Source organism: Coturnix japonica, unplaced genomic scaffold, assembly GCF_054131305.1.
Source record: "Coturnix japonica strain WE unplaced genomic scaffold, WE-NBRP24 Scf099, whole genome shotgun sequence".
In the NCBI taxonomy this organism is placed as follows: Eukaryota; Metazoa; Chordata; class Aves; order Galliformes; family Phasianidae; genus Coturnix; species Coturnix japonica.
Genome location: NW_028189002.1, coordinates 21,425 through 41,714, shown reverse-complemented (window position 1 = coordinate 41,714; position 20,290 = coordinate 21,425). Strand labels below are relative to the sequence as shown.

General features: G+C 42.1%; 1 protein-coding gene across 8 annotated transcripts in view; it reads left to right on the top strand.

Moving 5' to 3' along the window:
* LOC146751316 (spindlin-W) overlaps positions 1-16,016 on the top strand; it is a 180,924-nt gene extending 164,908 nt beyond the window's left edge. For all 8 annotated transcript variants that reach the window (XM_085534785.1, XM_085534786.1, XM_085534784.1 and 5 more), the window contains 3 exons: positions 4,023-4,276; positions 4,893-5,126; positions 12,146-16,016. In XM_085534785.1, coding sequence (XP_085390911.1) covers positions 4,023-4,276; positions 4,893-5,126; positions 12,146-12,345 — 688 coding nt within the window. In that variant the 3' untranslated portion in view covers positions 12,346-16,016. The remainder of the gene's footprint in view (positions 1-4,022; positions 4,277-4,892; positions 5,127-12,145) is intronic.
* Positions 16,017-20,290: the final 4,274 nt, after the last annotated feature.

The window sequence follows — 20,290 nt, the reverse complement described above, 5'->3', positions numbered from 1 at the left end:
CTCTCCAGCAGCATTCTGTCCCATCCGCACTGGCCCCAGGGCACAGCTTGAGCTATCTTCTGCAGCATTTGAGGCACGGACTCAGATGTGAATGATCCAAATCGTTTATTACAAGTTCTCACATCCCTTATATACCTTCACAAGTTTTTGTTTTCTAGCTTTCCCATCCGCCCTTACAACTTTCCCAACCACCTTTACATGTCAACAAAGCATTCTACAAAACACTTTTCAACTGTCCATGCAAGCACATATCCAATCAGAGCTGTGAGTCCCTTCTTCTCCTTCTAGAGGTGTCCTTGGTTCTCATGCTGTTTATCTTGCTCCACAGCTGCTGCTCTGAACAGCTTTTCTTGTATTCCCACAATCTTCTGCTTAACTTTCTCATAAGCCTGCTGCTGCTCTGGGCCCTGTGTAAATTTTTTCTTCTTCCACATCACCTGATAAGGGAGGCTTACAATGAGGCTGTAGTTTGGAACATGCATTCTCCAAAAGCCCACTACACCCAGAAAAGATTGTGTCTCTCTCTTGCTAGTGGGTGGAAACATAGCAGTAATTTTGTTGATCATGTCTGCTGGGATGTGATGATGCTCATCTTGCCACTTTATACCTAGGAACTGAATTTCACATGCAGGTCCTTTCACTTAGTTTCACTTAACAGTGAAACAAGCTTGCAGTAGAAATTGGATTATTTGCTCTCCTTTCTTGAAAACTTCCCCTGATGTATTGCACCACACAACAATGTCAATGTACTGCAGGTGCTCAGGAACACCACCCTGTTCCAGTGCAGCTTGGATCAAACCATGGCAATGATTGGGCTGTGTTTCCAACTCTGGGGCAAATGGTTCCAGGTATATTGAACTCCCCTCCAGGTAAAAGCAAACTGTGTTCTGCATTCTGTGGCCAAAAAAATGGAGAAGGCATTAGCAATGTCAGTGGTGGCATACCATTTGGCTGCTTTTGACTCCAGTTCGTACTGCAGTTCTAGCATGTCCAGCACAGCAGCACTCAGTGGGGGTTTGACATCATTCAGGCCACTGTAGTCTATGGTCAGCCTCCATTCTCCACTGGCTTTAAGCACTGGCCATATGGGGCTGTTAAAAGGTGAGTGAGTTTTGCTGATCACTCCCTGACTCTCTAGTTGACTTGTCAACTTATGAATGGGGAACAAGGAATCCCTGTTGGTGAGGTACTGACATCTGTGCAACGTTTTTTTGTCAATCGCTTCCTGTTGATCTTTTTCTTGTAACCACAAGAGACGAATCTTGACAGGCGAGGACAGACAGCTGCTTAATGTTGCCTGTATCCTCAGCAGCTATTCCAAAGGCCCATCGATACCCCTTAGGATCCTTGAAATGCCCCCGTCTTAGGTAATCAGTACCAAGTATTCATGCAGCCCCGGGCCAGTCACAATAGGATGCTTTTGCCAGTCTTTACCAGTTTATTTCATCCTTCAACACAGTCACTTCTCGAGAGCCCCCAGTCACTCCAGAAATATGAATTGATTCTGTCCCTTCATGACTGGAGGGCATAAGAGTGCACTGTGCACCACTGTCCACCAGTGCCTTGTATTTCTCTCGGTCTGATATGCCAGGCCATCGAATCCACAGTCCAATAAATGCTATTATCCCTTTTCCTCCTCCAACTGAGGGCAGGGCCCCTCTATTGGTTAACTGTAGTAATTAGAGTAATTGGACTGGTGGTTGATCTGTTTTCTCTCACCCTTGCTCGTAGTACAGGACTGTGTTTTTTATGCCACTTATTCATGTCTTCTCCATGCTCATGTAAATAACTCCACAAGGTGGCACACGACATAAATTTACTACTGTCATTTGCTTGAGTAGAAAGGTGATGGGGGGGGAGGGATGTTGATGGTTTATGGGCCAGTTCAGCCAAGTTCTGCTACTGATTGGGCATGGGACCCACGGATCCCGTGGACTCATTTCATGCCCTGGGAAAGGGGGAAGGGCAGTCATTTGTGGAACAGTCTCTATAACCATGAAGTAGTTGTAGAGCAGGTATGTTTTATCCAGCTGGCCGGGTGCAGGAGTGATAACTCCTTTCTAGCCTGCACACCAAAAGTGGGTAAACATCCCTATTTCTAGAGGGAATACATGCATTTTCATGGTACAAGGAGTGGTTATTACAATTCTAGAAATTCATTACAATATTCCACACATATTCTATGTCTCAAACTCCACCCCTAACTAATGACGCCATATCGTTTCCATTGTTTGTGCTCAACTACTCTTACAATTTTAACAATATAACAGATTAGCCCTTTATTCAGTAGGGTGATGGTTGATCGGCCTATAAACAGAACAGCGGCAACAATCTGAGGAGGAAAACTAATATACTAAATATGATACTGGAATGCAAGATAACACAATATAATACAATATATATTAATTGGAACTGAGGCTAATAAATCAAACAAAATGAGAGTGTCCAAAACTGAAGGCCTTACTCTGAATTGAAGGCGAAATGGCTGGGGAGCAGACCTACACACTGCCAGGCAATGAGAAAGAGAACAAGTCCCATGACTTGCCAGGAGCTTTATCTTCCCCTGCAAACACAAAGTCCTCTGGGGTATGTAGTTCTTCTCTTCTGAGAGCCAGGTATTCAAAAAATCAGCAGTCCATGGACATGGGTCATTAAATCTTTAACTCCCTGTGCTTTATGTGATGTTATGGTGTGGAATACCAATAACAAAAATGATAAAACCATGACACTTTTCCTTTTTCTATTGGAAGGTATGCTGGTAGGTATTCCTTGCTGCCAGTTAGAAACCTACATTTTCTTCCTTAGCGCATGTTTAGATGCAAACATAAGTAGATTTTCTTTGGCAATTTATTAGAAAATTATTTCTTGCAATATAAACCAATACAAATGAGAATGAATAGCTGTTCAGAGGTACTGTCTTCTGACAAAGAAAAACTTGAACTGTTAGTCTATCTGCTATTTCACTTCTAACTGTGTTTATAATGATTTTTCTTTCTCCGAGGCATTTTAAAAGTTTGTTATCAGTTTGAACTTAGTTGTGTAGTCTTTTTCCATCATATATTTTCTTTAATGTGTGAAGCGCATTGTGCAAATTTAAATTCTATGCTTAAAGTCATAAAGTAAAATTGTGTGGTTGAACATGCACATAAATGCGAACAGTAATTTTTCTTTTCAATTTTAACTTTTTTAGCTTCAGTAGTAATTTAGTTTTATTCTGTGAAGGTGTCTTACAATGAAATGTATAAAAGAAAGAAATACTTGATCAAGAACTAGTGTTTGAGCATGTGTTCAAGTTTCTTTGTAAAATTAGAACCGGCTTTGCAAGAATAAAATTTATGAATGTTTTAGTGGGTTTGAAAGTGTGAAATCTGAAGAACTTTTATTTACCAGTGAAAATCTTTCCATGGAAGTTGTGTTAAAAAAGCTGCAGAAATGCAAAAAGTATATTTAATCTATTTTCTGCTTTAAGGAGTATCCCTTGTATTGATTTTACCTTGGCATATCATTTTTCTTGTGCTGTACTAAAAAGAAATGTTAGAAGAATATCGTTGCTGCCACATGTCTTTAAAAACAGTTGAAGTCAAAGGTGCCTAGAAGTGAAATTTCCTTCATGAGACAGAACAGGTTAGGGAAAACAAATGCCTTGAAGAATTTGTAAGCCACCATTAATATTTCCACCGACTTCTCCTTCCTGGTGTAAGGGAATTATATTTACTGTGCTGCAGAGAGCAATGAATTAGCAAAGTCATAATATTGTTAGGTAACATTGCTCTTTGAGACCTGATTTAGGGTTTTAACAAATGAATTTTGATGTTCATTGTTACAGCAGCTGAAATAGTTCTTTTGGATTAATCAAACAAGGTTTAGAAACTACTATTATGAAAGCAACTTTATGCAAAATGTTGAAATTGTTTTACTAATTTTCATTTTTTTTGTTTTTTTTTGTTTTTTGTTTTTTTTCCAGTACAGAGTAGAATTGTGAGTATGTCCTTGTTTAATATTATGTTTCTATCTGTGTACAGAAAGCATAGGAACAATGTGGGACCAAGCAAACCTATTTCTCAGCCACGAAGAAACATTGTAGGCTGCAGAATACAGCATGGCTGGAAGGAAGGAAGCGGACCCATAACACAATGGAAGGGCACAGTTCTTGATCAAGTTCCTGTAAATCCTTCTCTCTATCTTATAAAGTACGATGGATTTGATTGTGTGTATGGACTAGAACTGCACAAAGATGAAAGAGTTTCAGCACTTGAAGTCCTTCCAGACAGAGTTGGTAAGAGAGTTTTTTTCTTCTGTATGTTGCCATTTAATAGTTAATGTCCTCTGCTAACCTCTCCTGGTTTTCCCCCCAAGATAATATCAGAACATTTAGATTTTATTAAATCACTTTTTGTCACATTGCAAATAATCCAAATTTTCACACTATAAAGTTCAAAGTTTACCCTAGTAATTACTTATTTCTCAGTGGAATAAGATCTTATTTTTCTGCAGAGATCAGTAGCAGTCTCTAGAATGGGGTTAGGGAGGACCAAACTCAACACTTATAATTTCCTAGAGCTGTTTAATATTGGCCTCTCTTCTTTCCTTCTCCCTCACAATGCAAATATTGAAAATGCAGACATTATTCATTGCTATGGCCTATATTGGTCTCTCTTTACCTTGCATATTTTGATGGACAGTAGTGTTAAGAGTGTTAACATGCCAAAATAATTCTTAAAATTCTGCAGATTTTTTATCTTCAGCTCTCTGGAATGGACAGTATTTGTTATGTATGTGATTTGACTAACTTCCAAACAAATTTATTTGTGAATTTGGATAACGATTATTTTTGATGAAGAATTGCATCTGTATTTTTTAATGAACTTTCTCATGAACTGCTGTCATTTCAGCTTCATCTCGAATTAGTGATGCCCACCTGGCAGATACAATGATAGGCAAAGCTGTGGAACATATGTTTGAGACAGAAGATGGCTCAAAAGATGAATGGAGGGGGATGGTCTTGGCTCGAGCTCCTATTATGAACACATGGTTTTATATTACTTATGAGAAAGATCCTGTCTTGTACATGTACCAACTCTTAGATGATTATAAAGAAGGTGACCTTCGCATTATGCCTGATTCCAGTAAGTTGGCTGGTTACTTTATTCTTCTGGAAAGTAGTATCTCTGTATTCTTGTTTGGCTTATAGTTTATTTATGGAAAAAGAGCTGACAAACAAGGGCCTTGATTGTTATTCCCTTTTATACATATATATATTTAAATATTGTACTCTCCCTTCACTTAATAAGCACTTCTCAGAGAGACAATTTTGTCTTTAAAATAAAATATTAATTAGACAATTAGTGCTATGCAATAATAGAATCATAGAATAGCTTGAAGAGACCTTAATGATCATCTAGTTCCAACCTCCCTGCCATGGACAGAGATGCCACTCACTAGATCAGGTTTCCCAGGGCCCCATCCAAACTAGTCTTGAACACCTCCAGGGATGGGACATCCACACCTTCTCTGAGCAGCCTGTTCCAGTGCCTCACCACCCTCTTGAGTAAATAATTTGTTCCTAACATCTGATCTGAATCTCCCTTCTTCTAGTTTAAAACCATTCTTCCTTTTCCTATCAGTCCATGTAAAAAGTCACTCCCCTTCTTGCTTATAAGCTCTCTTCAGGTTCTGGAAGGTCACAATGAGGTTTCCCCTTTGGACCCGCTCTGACAGTTCGAGTCTTTCTTGTTCTGGGGGCCTCAGACCTGGATGCAGTACTCCAGGTGGGGCCTCACAGGAGTAGAGTAGAGGAGGACAATCACCTCCCTTGCCCTGCTGCCCCCCCCTCTTTTCAGCCCAGGATACAGTTGGCCTTCTAGGCTGCAAGTGCATGCTGCTGGCTCCTGTCAAGTTTTTCATCCACTAGAACCCACATGTCCTTCTCTGTAAGGCTGCTCTCCATGAATTCTTCTCCCAGTTTGTATTCGTGTCTGGGACTATCCTGATCATGTGCAGTACCTTTCACTTAGCCTTGCTGAACTTCATTCTGTTCACATGGGCCCAATTTTCAAGCTTGTCTAGGTCCCTCTGAATGGCATCCCTTCCTTCTGTTGTATCAACTTGTTATGGTTTTGCAATTTGGTTGGTGTTGGTATTCCACATCAGAACACCATGCTAATAATGGGAGTAAAGGGGACAAGTTTTTTTTCTGTGAACTGCCTTAATGAGCATGTGGGGTGGGGCACCGGAAGGGAAGTGAGGAAGGGGACGGCGTTGCTGGACCGGCTCCCTGCGAGGAGACAACGTGGTCAGACCTTCCTGCCTTCCACAGCTCCATCGGTGAGATTTGGGACTTGGTATTCTCTTTGTTGAAACTCTCTTGTTGCTGTTTAGCATTATTGGGTTATTAAACTGCCATTCGTTCTCAGATCACCTTTTTTTCTCCCTTACTTTTTGTTAGACCTAATCGCAATCTCCCTTCCCTTCCCCGTCTCCCTAAACGCACGTGGCCGGGCCGCGCCGGGCCACGCCGCATTGCCGCTAGAGAAAAGGGGGGGGGGGGGCTTTTGTTCCTGCTGCCCCGGGTTGTGCCCACTGTCCCGGAGTGAGCTCTAGAGAGAACTCCGTGACATTTTTGGTGGAGAATGCGGGCAGAGCTCAGGGCAATGTTTTGGGCAGTAATTAGGTGGTTTTTTTCAGCAGCCCTGTATGTAGGACTGATAGTCCGTAGGTTCCTGTGGTCCTGGCTTAAGGACTTCCTGATGTTGGGGGTAGGGGTAGATTTATTAAGCCGATGGCTGGCAGGGATAGAGATATCTGCCTGGCTCCCTTCCAGACTAACGAACATCACAGGCACTGCGCTTGAACTGGCTCACGAATGCTCTGAATTCCTTAAGTATGACTGGGGTGTCAATTGGAATACTGTGTTGTTAGTCTCTCTAATTGTAGTAGTTTACTATAAATTGCAGAGAGACTTGCAAAGAATAGTGCAGAGAGACTCAGGAAAAGGGCCAGAAGCATCGGGACCCCCAGTATCAGGTAGTCTCACCCCTGAACACCAGAGGGACCTTGGGAAATTAATAGAACCCCTGAGTGAGTGTGGGAGATCAGGGGGATCTCAGATCGAATGGCTTATGAAAAAGATAGAGAGTCTCGAGAATGAGATCCAAACCCTAAGGGGAAGGCAACAAGTTAATCCCAGCCGACCACAGGAAGCACCAGCATCAGTGTCAGTCGCCCCAGTGGAAGGCCAGAGATGGGAACGTGTGTCCTCACGTCTGGAACGGATGGAGGAAGTAGAGGAAGATCCGGGCGAGGGACCCTCCCCAAAACCACCACGGAAGGCAACTCAGAAGACTAACAGACATGGAGAAGATAGTGACCATGAAGGCCAGAGATGGGAACGTGTGCCCTCACGTCTGGAACGGATGGAGGAAGTAGAGGAAGATCCTGGTGAGGGACCCTCCCCAAAACCACTGAGAAAGGCAACCCAGAAGACTAACAGACGCGGAGAAGATAGTGATGATGAGGGAAAAGTCACTGCTTCCTCTACTCGTAAACCTCTGAAAATTACTGAAATCCAAAGTGCGAGAAAGGAGTTTGCCCGACTCCCAGGTGAACGCCTTGTCACTTGGCTGCTCCGGTGTTGGGACAATGGGGCCTCCTGCATGTCCCTAAGCTGCGATGAGGCTCGTCAATTAGGAAACATTGCTCGAGACTCATCTATTGATAGAGGGATCAGCAGATGTCTCGATGGAGTCGCCAATCTCTGGGAGAGGATTCTATCAGCTGTAAAGGCAACCTGTCTTCTCAAAAGTGATTTGGAGCCTGTACTGGAAAAATGGAGTACAGCTGAGGAAGGTATCCAGTACCTGAGAGAAATGGCTGTGGCAGAAATGCTGTTCGATCCCACGTTTGTCCCTGGGGACCCAGAGGATTACCATGACCCAGAAAAGGTGAGCGGTACTCCGGAAATATGCAAGAAACTCATACGGTCAGCACCAGTGAAGTATTCCAGTATACTATTAACGAACTCTAACAGATATGATGAGCTGGATAGGAGACCTGAAATTTTTGAGCTCATCCTTTCACTGCAAAATATCGAATACTCACTACTGCCATACCGTACCACCATCGCAGCCATCTGTAAAATGGTGGATAGAATGGACTGAATGGAGAAAAGACAGGACAACATGCAGAAGAGCTGGTCTGCGGCAAGGAACCACAGTGAACCTGTGGCAGTCTCAGCTGTCAGACGCAAACGCACACCTGTCCGAGTGAAGGACCGCAGTGAGCCTATGTCACGTGGTGCCATGTGGAACTACCTGCGTGACCATGGAGAGGATATGAAGAAGTGGCATGACGAACCCAATTTTGTACTGCGAGCACGGGTAAGAAAATTACAAAAGAGGTCAGCCACTACTGAGGTTGCCTCTACCGCTGCAGACAACCAATAGAGGGGCCCTGCCCTCAGCCAGGGGGGGGAAAGGGATAATAGAGTGTATTGGACTGTGTGGATTCGGTGGCCTGGCACATCAGAACCACAAAAAATATAAAGCACTGGTGGATACCGGTGCACAGTGCACTCTGATACCCTCAGGTTTCGAAGGGACAGAACGGATACATATACATGGGGTGACTGGGGGTTCGCAGGAACTGTCTGTATTGGAGGCCGAGATAAGCCTCACTGGTAGAGACTGGCAGAAACATCGTATAGTGACTGGCCAGGGGGCTCCTTGCATACCTGGAGGGGTGTTCAGTACACTTGGAATCGTTTGCCCCAGGGGTGGAAACACAGCCCGACCATCTGCCATGGGCTGATCCAAGCCACGTTGGAACAGGGCGGTGCTCTAGAGCACCTGCAGTATATAGATGATATCGTTGTGTGGGGTGATACAGCGACGGAGGTTTTTAAAAAAGGAGAACGGATAATCCAAATCCTCCTGTCTGCTGGTTTCACTATTAAGCGAGACAAAGTGAAGGGCCCTGCCCAAGAAATCCAGTTTCTAGGGGTGAAATGGCAAGATGGGCGTCGCCATAGAGTGGATCTATCACATCCCCTATCACGCACCAGCCGCTGGTAAGATCGAGCGCCACAATGGTTTGCTGAAAACCACGCTGAAAGCGATGGGTGGTGGAACATTTAAGAACTGGGAGAAACATCTAGCAGAAGCCACCTGGCTGGTAAACACCCGAGGATCAGCCAACCGAGACGGCCCTACACAGTCCAACTCCCTGCGTACCGTGGAGGGAGACAAGGTTCCTGTGGTGCATGTAAAGAATATGCTGGGAAAAGCGGTTTGGGTCCTTCCAGCCTCTGGAAAAGGGAGGCCCCTCCGTGGAACTGTCTTTGCACAGGGACCTGGGTGCACCTGGTGGGTGATGCAGAAGGATGGGGATGTTCAGTGTGTGCCACAGGGAAATTTGATGCTGGGGGAGTGCAGCCTGTGATTCCATGTGTGTATATATATATATATATCTGTATGTACATATGTAATGCATGTTAACTACTGTTCTGTTTATATGTTGATAAAAGTTAGGCATGATGTGATGATGTGTAATAAGGGGTGGAATGTTATGGTTTTGCAATTTGGTTGGTGTTGGTATTCCACATCAGAACACCATGCTAATAATGGGAGTAAAGGGGACAAGTTTTTTTTCTGTGAACTGCCTTAATGAGCATGTGGGGTGGGGCACCGGAAGGGAAGTGAGGAAGGGGACGGCGTTGCTGGACCGGCTCCCTGCGAGGAGACAACGTGGTCAGACCTTCCTGCCTTCCACAGCTCCATCGGTGAGATTTGGGACTTGGTATTCTCTTTGTTGAAACTCTCTTGTTGCTGTTTAGCATTATTGGGTTATTAAACTGCCATTCGTTCTCAGATCACCTTTTTTTCTCCCTTACTTTTTGTTAGACCTAATCGCAATCTCCCTTCCCTTCCCCGTCTCCCTAAACGCACGTGGCCGGGCCGCGCCGGGCCGCGCCGCATTGCCGCTAGAGAAAAGGGGGGGGGGGGGGCTTTTGTTCCTGCTGCCCCGGGTTGTGCCCACTGTCCCGGAGTGAGCTCTAGAGAGAACTCCGTGACACAACTGTACCACTCAGCCTGGTGTCATCTGCAAAACTGATGAGAGTGCACTTGATACCACTGTCCATTTCACCAACTCAGATGTTAAACAGTACTGGTCCCAGTACAGACCCCTGAGGGTCATTTGTAACCAGCTTTCACTTGGACATAGAGACGCTGACCACAACTCTCCAATTTAGAGATGATGCCATGTGGGACCATATTTAAGGCCTTACAGAAGTCCCGGTAGATAACATCAGTTGGTCTTCCCTTGTCAAATGGTGCCATCACTTCATCATAGAAGGCCACCAGATTCACATAAGTTGCCCTTGGTGAAGCCATACTGGCTATTGCAGATCAACTTCTTGTCTTGTATGTGCTTTAACATTTCTTCCATGACCTTCTCAGGCACAGAGGTAAGGCTCACTGGTCTTTAGTTCTTTGGGTCTTCCTTTCTACCCTCCTTAAAAATTTAAGTTTCCCTTTTTCAAGTCACCAGGGACTTCACCTGAGAGCCATGACTTTTCAAATATGACTGAGAGTGGATTGGAAACTACATCAGCCAGTTCCTTCAGGAACCTGGGATGCATGTTGCCTGACCTCATACACTTGTACACATTCGGTCTCATTAGGCCATCTTAGACTTACTCTTTACTTACATTGGGAGGGATTTTGCTCCTCCAACCCATGCCTAGAGGTTCAGGGATGTGAGAGATTTGAGAAGCCTGACTACCAGTGAAGACTGAGGCAAAGAACTTGTTGAGTACCTCAGCCTTCTCCATGTCTGTTGTGGCCAGTTTTCCTTTTTCATTTATCACAGAGGATGCACTCTCCTTGGCCTTTCTCTTCTGATCAATGTACCTGTAGAATCCCTTGTTATTTTTCACATCCCTTGCCAATTTCAGTTGCATCCATGCCTTGGTTTTCCTGATCTCATCTCTACACATTCAGACAGCAGCCCTATACTCACTCTTCCTAGGCCACATGTCCCTGCTTCCACTGCCTGTGCATTTCCTTCTTACACCCCAGTTTGACCAGCAAGTCCTTGCTCAGCCATGCCATTTTCTTGCCTCCCCTACTTGATTTCTTACATGTGGAAATGGAGAGCTCTTGCACTCTAGGAAAGGTGTCCTTAAATGATTGCCAGCTCTGTTCAGTTCCTTTGTCCCTAAGGACAGTTTCCTAGGGTACTTCTCCCACTAATCACTAATTCTTTAAACAGCTGGAGGCCCAGTCTTCTGCAGTTCAAGGTCCTGACTTTGGTCTTTTCCAAGCCCATATTCCTTAAAAATGATTGTAAGTCATTTTAAAATTCTGCTTTGCTTTCTTCCACCTTTAGAAAACTGAGGGAAGAGGCCTATATGCTTTCCACATTTAAGAATTGTTTTTAATGTGCTTTTTTCCCTCACACTCAACCTGAGACTATCTTCTATTTCTATTATGTTTATAAGAGACTCCAAAATATGAGCTACCTTTCCTGAATCTGAATCTTTTTCAGATAATATGAATTGTGTCCTTAAGTATACTTTTGGCTAGACTTTTACTAGAAAAAATATATATTATTTGCTAGAAAAGCAAATAACATAGTTAGACTTCAGCAACAGTATTAATTTCAGTGGGAAGTTAAAAGGCCTTTTAACAGCTTTATTGATTAAGGAGGTTACACTTAGAAGATGTGTTTTTGTTACAGTGGCATGCTTACATTGACATCTTGAACACAGAATGTGGGGAGAGGGAGGTCTAGCATTCTGGCTTTTTTGTTAAAGAGACTCAGTGCCTTGTTATGCTGGGGGCTTAAATTCAATTATCTACAAATATGTTCTGTAACTAGTGCACGAACCTTCATGTCATTATTTATTTTTCTAGCCAAGTGAAGTGATATTTTTGACTACATAAAATTGAAGATAGCATTACCTTGAAGAAAAACTGTACTTTCTAAAAGCATGGCAATAGTTAGTTGTTTGAACAACTCATTTTAGGCATGCTCTGCATTTTAAACTTGTGATTATTTCTTATAACTTGTTAAAACTTGCAGTTTTCTACACTGGGAAAAAAATCCATAAATGTCTACCAAAGTACATTATATTTTTGCATTACAGATGATTCGCCTCCAGCAGAACGGGAACCAGGTGAAGTTGTGGACAGCCTGGTAGGCAAACAAGTGGAGTATGCCAAAGAAGATGGATCAAAAAGGACTGGCATGGTCATTCATCAAGTTGAAGCCAAACCATCTGTCTATTTCATCAAATTTGATGATGATTTTCATATTTATGTCTATGATTTGGTGAAGACATCCTAGATATCATCATGAAATTTTGCCAAATTTGTGGAACTATTAAATGTAAAATCTGTAGACACAAAGACTTGACTGCTTTTCAGTTAAATGAAAGCTTAAATGTCCCTGTGAACTCACAGTCTCTGCTAGAAAACCTGTTTTGTTCTGAATGTTACAAACATTTCTGTGAATGTGACAAATTTTGCATAAGAGAACTCAATTTCTTGATGAAAGTGAATATATTTGGGTAGGAGGGAGTTAAAATCATAGAACAGCTGCAAAATCAAGCTGTGTAAAGTCAATCTAGTATTGTAACCATTGCTTTCATAGATTTTTAACATTTTCTTCAGTGTTACACTCACCTCTTCAACTGCCACATGCAAATGTAGTTTGCTGTTTTTTATGTCTTCTTTTGTAACATCACAATCAATTTCTTTGCTGCTGGCAGTCCTTGTTTTCCAGGTTGAGTCAGAGGTGGCTTTTCTCAAATATTTGAATGGTTTATGAAGCAGTAAGGAGTGCCTAACCCAAGTAACATAAATTTACTGTGTTTCTAGGCTTTTTTTTGCATTAAGCTTTTTAAGAACTTTCAGTACATGGAAACAATTGTGCATTTTTAGAAGTCACAAGGCAATAACATATCAAGTGTCTGACTTATACACCTTTCAGTGAAAAGGCATTAAAGTGTAAAAATATATTTAATCTGTATAACCAATTCATTAGAAAATGCAGATTAATGGCCCATTTTTACAAGTTATAGAAACCAGTAAAATAGACACAAAAAAGTCACCTTCAATCCTAAATGTTGTATTTTCTTTTGTTATATACATTTCTTAGCAAAACCCAAGTACTTGGTGCCACAAGTTTAACGGTATATATATTACTTAAGAAGATTTCAGTCTATGCATTGTCAATCAGGAGTCTCTCATTTAATGTCAGAACCTACCAAACTAGATATCTGTCTGTAGACTTAAAAGCCTAACAGTAGTTAATGTTTTAGATGGCAAATACAATCTCAAGGGTGGGGATGGAGTCCTCTTACTTTGAAGACCTCCTTTAGAGAAGAAGTATTTATTGTTTTCTATTCAGTCTGCAGACAATTCTGTTTGAATCTCACACCCAGAGGAGTGGGATTCGAACCCATGCCTCCATGGGAGACTGAGACCTGCAGCCTTCTTGCTTCTGTTCTCAGCCATCTTGGTTCAAGAAAATATGTTCCAAATATATTGTTTTTCTGACTTTTCCATGTAAGGAGTGTCCAAACAAATCTACAGCTTAAACCTGTTGTTGCCTTTTGTGGTGTACTTGCTTAGAGGTATGTTGTTAACATGAATTTCAGTCTATGAGCACTAGAGTTCTGCATGCTAGTGGTGTACTATCTAATGGAAGCTATAGGCAGTCTCAGTGGTTCAGTCATCTGCATTAGACTGTGGATGTAAATAGCAGCCTTTCACAGTTTTAACCTTGCAAGATGGTTGTAAATCAAAGTTAGGCTTTTGTTGTTTTTTTAAGTTTAGCAGTTTTTAAAAGCATCAGAATCGCAACAAGGCAACAAAATTGCACAGCAACAAAATTGTTGTGTTACTTTAGAGCAGGGCTCTACAAGCTTCAAAGTACAGCTTCACAGTAATACAGTATGTGAAGACAGTTAACACTACTCATGGAAAGAAGGAATACATAGATACATACAACTTTATGCTGTTAGTGGAAGGATTCAGTAGAGGTTCTATTAATCAAAGATCAAAGGTCTGACCTCTATTTTGAGTATTCTTGATATCAAAGAGTCAGTGGTTTAAGCCCCTTTCTGTCTTTTTCTTTGTCTGATTTCATATTTTAGCCTTAAGGCTTGTGCTTCATTATGCTGTTGAATGGTAATACAGTATAAATATGATACCTTAATTCTTTGTCTCTTGCTACTATATTACATTCTGTCCAGTATTTTATCATGGGCAACCTAAGGCAGGCAATTGTATTTTAGTTCACAGCTTCTCAATCCAGTACTTAAGCACTAAGTACCTGAGTTGCAGATTTTCCTTCTGTTTTGAACAAAATGAGCAGATTTGCAATGCAGTGCTTTCATCCTGCAGATCTGTTGTGTGCTTTCTATTGACTCTTAGAGTCCTGCATGTAAATCTTAAAGGTGAGCCTGGCTCCATGAGCCCCAGTTGATATTTATGGCACAAGAATGAGTGAGTGTACTGATTATACACAAGATACATAAATAACTTGGTACAAAGAATTTTGGGCAATACATCTAAGGAATACAAGATTTGTTTTGAAATAGTTGAGTTTAGGTCTACTGGAACATTTTTAGCATTAAGCTTGCATTTGTGGGTTTTATGCAAACCATTCTAATATATCAGGTATTTTGATAATTAGAATATAATCTATAAACTGTCAAATTTCTGGTTGTTTTTAGATGTCACTGTTGTCTGTTACACAGTTTTTTTTTAATTTTCTTTTCATCTTTTAATGTTTGGTTCTTTTTGCTTAGTAAGGTTATTTTTTTCTTTAATTTGTTTGATAGCTTAAGAAACATATTTTTGAGGCTTGAGACTAATTCCACTCCCTGACATCTGCTTTGGGCTTTGTTTTAGGCTAATACTTCAGATCTGCATGCAGTGCTTTTGTTAACCTGGTAACTAATTGTTGACCCCTTGTTCTAGAGGTTCAACATTGCTTTCCAAATTTATCATAGAGCTTGTGATGGCACATTACACGGATCTTTGCATAAAAGTTATTGGCCTCTCTCATTTACCTGCTGTAATATTGTTGTATATTGTGTGTGTGTGTGTGTGATGTCAAGCTGCCATGTAAAACTTTTTAAAACTAAAAAAAAAAAAAATTAAATTAAACCCAGGCCATCCTTCTCTGCATGCTTAGAAAGTTAGGACATTCAATGTAAAAAACTAAAGTTGCATGTTATAATGTTTAGATTTGGGTTTTGTTCTGGTTTTTTTATTCTTTCTTTTTTTTGGGGGTGGGGGGTGGGGAGGGGGGGGTTGTTTTTTGGTTTTTTTTTGTGAATTTGCTTATTGTGCGGTTTAAATGGTTGTTAGTAGGATTAAATGCACTGGTGAGGCAAACATAGTGACAACGGAAGGTAATTTTCCAGTTGTATGTGTCATACAGCATTTGAAGGGATCATGAATAAATTGTTCAAGAATAAATTGATTAATCACAATTGATTAGTAGAACACTACTTTTTTTTCTTCTTTTGAATGGCAAACCCTAAATTAAATTGGACTGTATGAAGACTGTAATACTTTGGGGAAAGTCTTACTTATTACAATAGGTAGAAGCCTTCTTTAAATTATTTTAAAAGGGAGGCTCTATTTTCAGACAGACTATATTACACTTGTTTCAGGGGAAAAATATGGTAAAAGCAGTTTTTGGTTCCTTGAAAATGCTGTGCTTTTTGTAATTTACATCATTCATTAGTGCAATTTGGATGGTTCTTGATATGTGTATAGTTCAGAGGTCTTTGTATTCACATTATAGAATTAGGTAATGACTTCATCTTTAGAGCTCAGTTGCATTATTTTTATTTTATTTTGAACAATTTAGATAGTTCCCTGTTTTTTGCATTTATAAGTATGAATACTTTAAATCTGTTACTTAATTCTGTAAGTAATTTTTATAATTATGATGTAACTCTATCCTTAAAACATTTAAAATAAATCCTTTATGTGCAACTCATGACTGCAAATTTTGTTTGCATGAGTAAAATGTAGTGATGTGACTTCAGGTTGTGAAAAGACAGTTTCTTCATGTTTGTTTGGGTTTTCTTTTAGTTAAAAACAACTTAGTATTTTAATGTTGAGTCATGTATTCTGGTATAAAGCTTTCCCTATGAAATAAGTTTCCTTTTTTCTTCTTTGTCAAGACTGTAGGAACATAAAAAATAGAATTTGACTGAGATAAAGCATAATATTTAAATTGTATTTTACCAAAGGCAGAAAAATTCCTCTTCAGAAGGAAGTCTGTGGGGATCCTCTAATTCCAGAACATACTAAAGCTCACACTGTTAGCAGCAGTTCAGCAGTGGGGTACAGTAGAAGTGTTTGCCAGTGTTTACTTCAAAACAGACAAATGTATCAGTTAATGTGCTTTACAAAAAAAATGAATTTTATTTTACTCACTAAAAAAAAAAAAAGGTAGAATGAGGTGATGAGTAATGAAGAGAATATCACAGTGCTGTGAATTTCCTTATGATACATAAGTTCTTTATATTAATCATTTTTTTATGACATTAAATGTAAATTGCCAAACTTGACTTTGGATGCTGAAAAGATGAGATTTTCCTTTTTCTAACTCTTTAAAATATAGATAGGAAAGTTTTATATGGCTATATTTTTAGCACCAAGTTGCCAAAATCTCTGGACAATGGAAAGGAGTGTACCCTCAGTAAATTCATGGATGATACTGGGAGCAGTTGATGATACAACAGAGGTCTGTGTTGCCATCCAGAGGGACCTGGACAAGCTGGAGAAATGGGCTGACAGAACTCATATACAGCTTAATAAGGAGGAGTGCAAAGTCCTGCACCAGGGGAGGAACAACCCCAGGCATTAGTACAGGCTGGGTAGACACTCAACTGGAAAGTAGCTTGGCAGAAAAAGACTTGAGGGGTCCTGGTGGACACCAAGTTGAACATGGGCCAGCAATGTGCCCTTGCTATAAAGAAGGCTAACAGTAGCCTGGGCTGCATTAGGTAAAGTACTGCCAGCAGGTCAGGAGAGGTGTGATCCTTCCCCTCTGTTCAGCACTGATGAGGCCACACCTCACCAGTATTATGTACAGTTCTGGGCTTCCAAGTGTAGGAAATCAGGAAATGGAGGCAAGAGACCAGCATGGCTGAACCAGGACCTGATGGTCAAACAAGTTCAAGGAGAAAATGCACAGGCAGTGGGAACAGGGACAGGTACCCTGAGAAGCATATAGGGATGTGGCTGGGCTGTGTAGGGATGGGCTCAGGAAAGCCAAGGCCCAACTGGAATTGGACATGGCGAGGGGTGCAAAGAAGAGCAAGAAAGGCTTCTACAGGGATGTAAACCAGAAAAGGAAATTCCAAGAGAGTGTCATCCTCCATAAAGGGCAATACAGGCAGGCTTGTAACAATGGGCAAGGAGAAGGCTGAGGTTCTCAACAACTTTTTCCCTCATTCTTTACTGGTGATTGCTCTTCACACAACCTTCTAGTGGATAGATCAGAAAGTGGGGACTGGGGGAGCAATGTCCTTCCCGTTGTAAGCAAAGATCAGGTTCATGATCACCTGAAGAACCTGAACACCCACAAGTCCATGGGTCCCAATGAGATGCATCCTAGAGTCCTGAGAGAACTGACTGACATAGTGGCCAAGCTACTTTCATGATATCTGTCATGGTGGTCAGGTGAAGTCCCTGGTGACTGGAAAAAAGGCAATGTTGCAGCCATTGTTTAAGAAGGGTAGAAAGGACAACCCAGGGAATGATCAACCTGTCTGTCTCACCTTTGTGCCTGTGGGAAATACAAGAAAGACCATTCAGAGCAGCAGCTGTGAAGCAAGATAAACAGCATGAAAAAGCAATGCTGAGAACCAAGGACATCTCCTGAAGAAGAGAAAAACAAAGTCAAGTAAGCTGTGTGATGGCCATATGATGACAACCATGACTGGAGGAAGAGAGCATGGCTAGGAACGACTCATGGCTCTGATTGGATAAGTGACTGCGTGCACAGTTAAGGAGTGTTTGTGGAATGTTTTGTTGACATGTAAAGGTGGGTGGGAAAGTTAAAAGAGAAAACTTGTGAATGTATATAAGAGATGTTAGAACCTGTAATAAATGATTTGGATCATTCACATCTCAGTCCATGCATCAGACACTGCAAAGGGTACCCACCATATGGAGCAAATCAAGACAAGGCTGAGCAAGCCCGATACAGCAGTACCACCCGACTGAATTACAGAGAGATTGTTTCCCATGAGCCCTCACCATTCTGCAGGACAGAAGGTGAGCAGCTGGGAACTAGGGAGAGTTCACTTACAAAAGAGCAACAAGTAAATCTCAGACTACTGCGGATAGTGTTGGGGAGCAAGGTCAACCAGGGGATGGGCCTGAGTGATTGCTAGACAACAACAGCCAAAGCAGATGAAGCAGAACCATGGTGTGGTTGATGACAATTCATGCAAGGGAGGTCTCTGGGGGTAGGTAGGGGCATGTGCATGTGGGGTTGCGTTATTGGGTGTACGGAACATGGCTGCATGAAAGCCATGCTAGTATATAAGCAGTGTGGCGTAGCAGTAAATTTGAGAGTTGACTCCACGGCATCTGTGTTTGTGTTCCTCTCCAGACGGGGTCCATTCCGGATGGGGTCCGGCCCGGGGTCAGTTGTTGGTAACAACAAATGGTGACCCCAACATGATTATAGTGATAGCGACATGATAGCAGACATGATAGGAAGTGTGATGGACAGGGTCTGAGATGTGTAACGGTGTGCCAGTGTGAGCAGGTGTCATGGTTTTGTAATTTTGTAATTTTGCTATCAGTATTCCACATCATAACAGCATGTAAAGCATGGATAATTTTGCTGAATGTGCAGTTCACAGAAGAAGACTATATATCCCAGAGAACATCATGGTCAGGGATAAGTCACGGGACCAGGACACTATATAATCTCATTCCCAGGCTGGAGTGCTCTCTCTCGAACTTCTCAGGGAGCGGGAAGCATTCCAGCCGTTTCGCCTAGAGTTCACAGTAGGCCTCTCAGTTTTCGGGGACTCTCTCTCTCTGTTTCGTTCGATTTATTACCCTCAATTATATTATACTGTGTTATCTTGTATTCTGATATCATATTTAGTAAAATAAGTTTTTCCTCCTTAGACTGCCGCTGTTTTTATCCCATTTCCCTTTTCCCCCTCCTTTCTGGGCCGCGGGGGCCCTATGGGGTGGCTCCCCCCTGTCACGGGCATAGGTAAATTTGGTGTTATGGTTTTGTAATTTGGTTGGTGTTGGTATTCCACATCAGAACACCATGCCTAATAATGGGAGTAAAGGGGACAAGTTTTTTTTTTCTGTGGACTGCCTTAAATGGGCATGTGGGGAGTGGCACCAGAGGGGAAATGGGGAAGGGGACGGGGTTTCTGCCCCGGCTCCCTGCGAGGAGACAGTGCGGTCAGAGCTTCCCGCCTTCCACAGCTCCATCGGTGAGATTGGGGACTTGGTATTCTCTTTGTTGAAACTCTCTTGTTGTTTAGCGTTATTAGGTTATTAAACTGCCGTTCATTCTCAGATCACCTTTTTCCCCCTTCATTTTTTTTTTAGACCCAATCGCAATCTCCCTTCCCTTCCCCTCTCCCGAAACGCACGTGGCCAGGCCGCGCCGTGCCGTGCCGTGCAGTGCCGCTAGAGAAAGGGAGGCACTTTTGTTACTGCTCCCCCGGGTTTGTTCCCACTGTCCCGGAGTGAGCTCTAGAAAGAACTCCGTGACACTAGGTAACCCGTGACAGCAGGGCTCGGGGAAATCCAGGCCTAACCATGTCAACAGCATCCATCAAGAATACGGTTAAAGTACTGAAGGTGCATGCTTGGGAGGGAGAGACTTTGCTCTCCTTCAGCAGCACAGAGGGGCTCATCCAGTGGATGATGATTCAAAAGGGGTAATAGTAATAGTAATAGTAATAGTAATAGTAATAGTAATAGTAATAGTAATAGTAATAGTAATAATAGTCTCGTACGGGTTGGAAGGGACCTTAGAGATCATCGAATCCAACCCCCGGGATTCGAGCCTCTGTGCTCTGTGCCACTTGCGCCACAGGGATTTGAACACCCAGGCCCTGGTGTTGCAATGCGGCATTCCTACCACCTGCACCACCAGGGCACACATATAATACATATAACACATATAATAGGCTCTGCTGTGCAGGCAATGGACTTGGAGAAAGTCCAGGCAGCAGGGACGGAGTTGTCTTCTGCTGGGGCAGGGAGCAAGA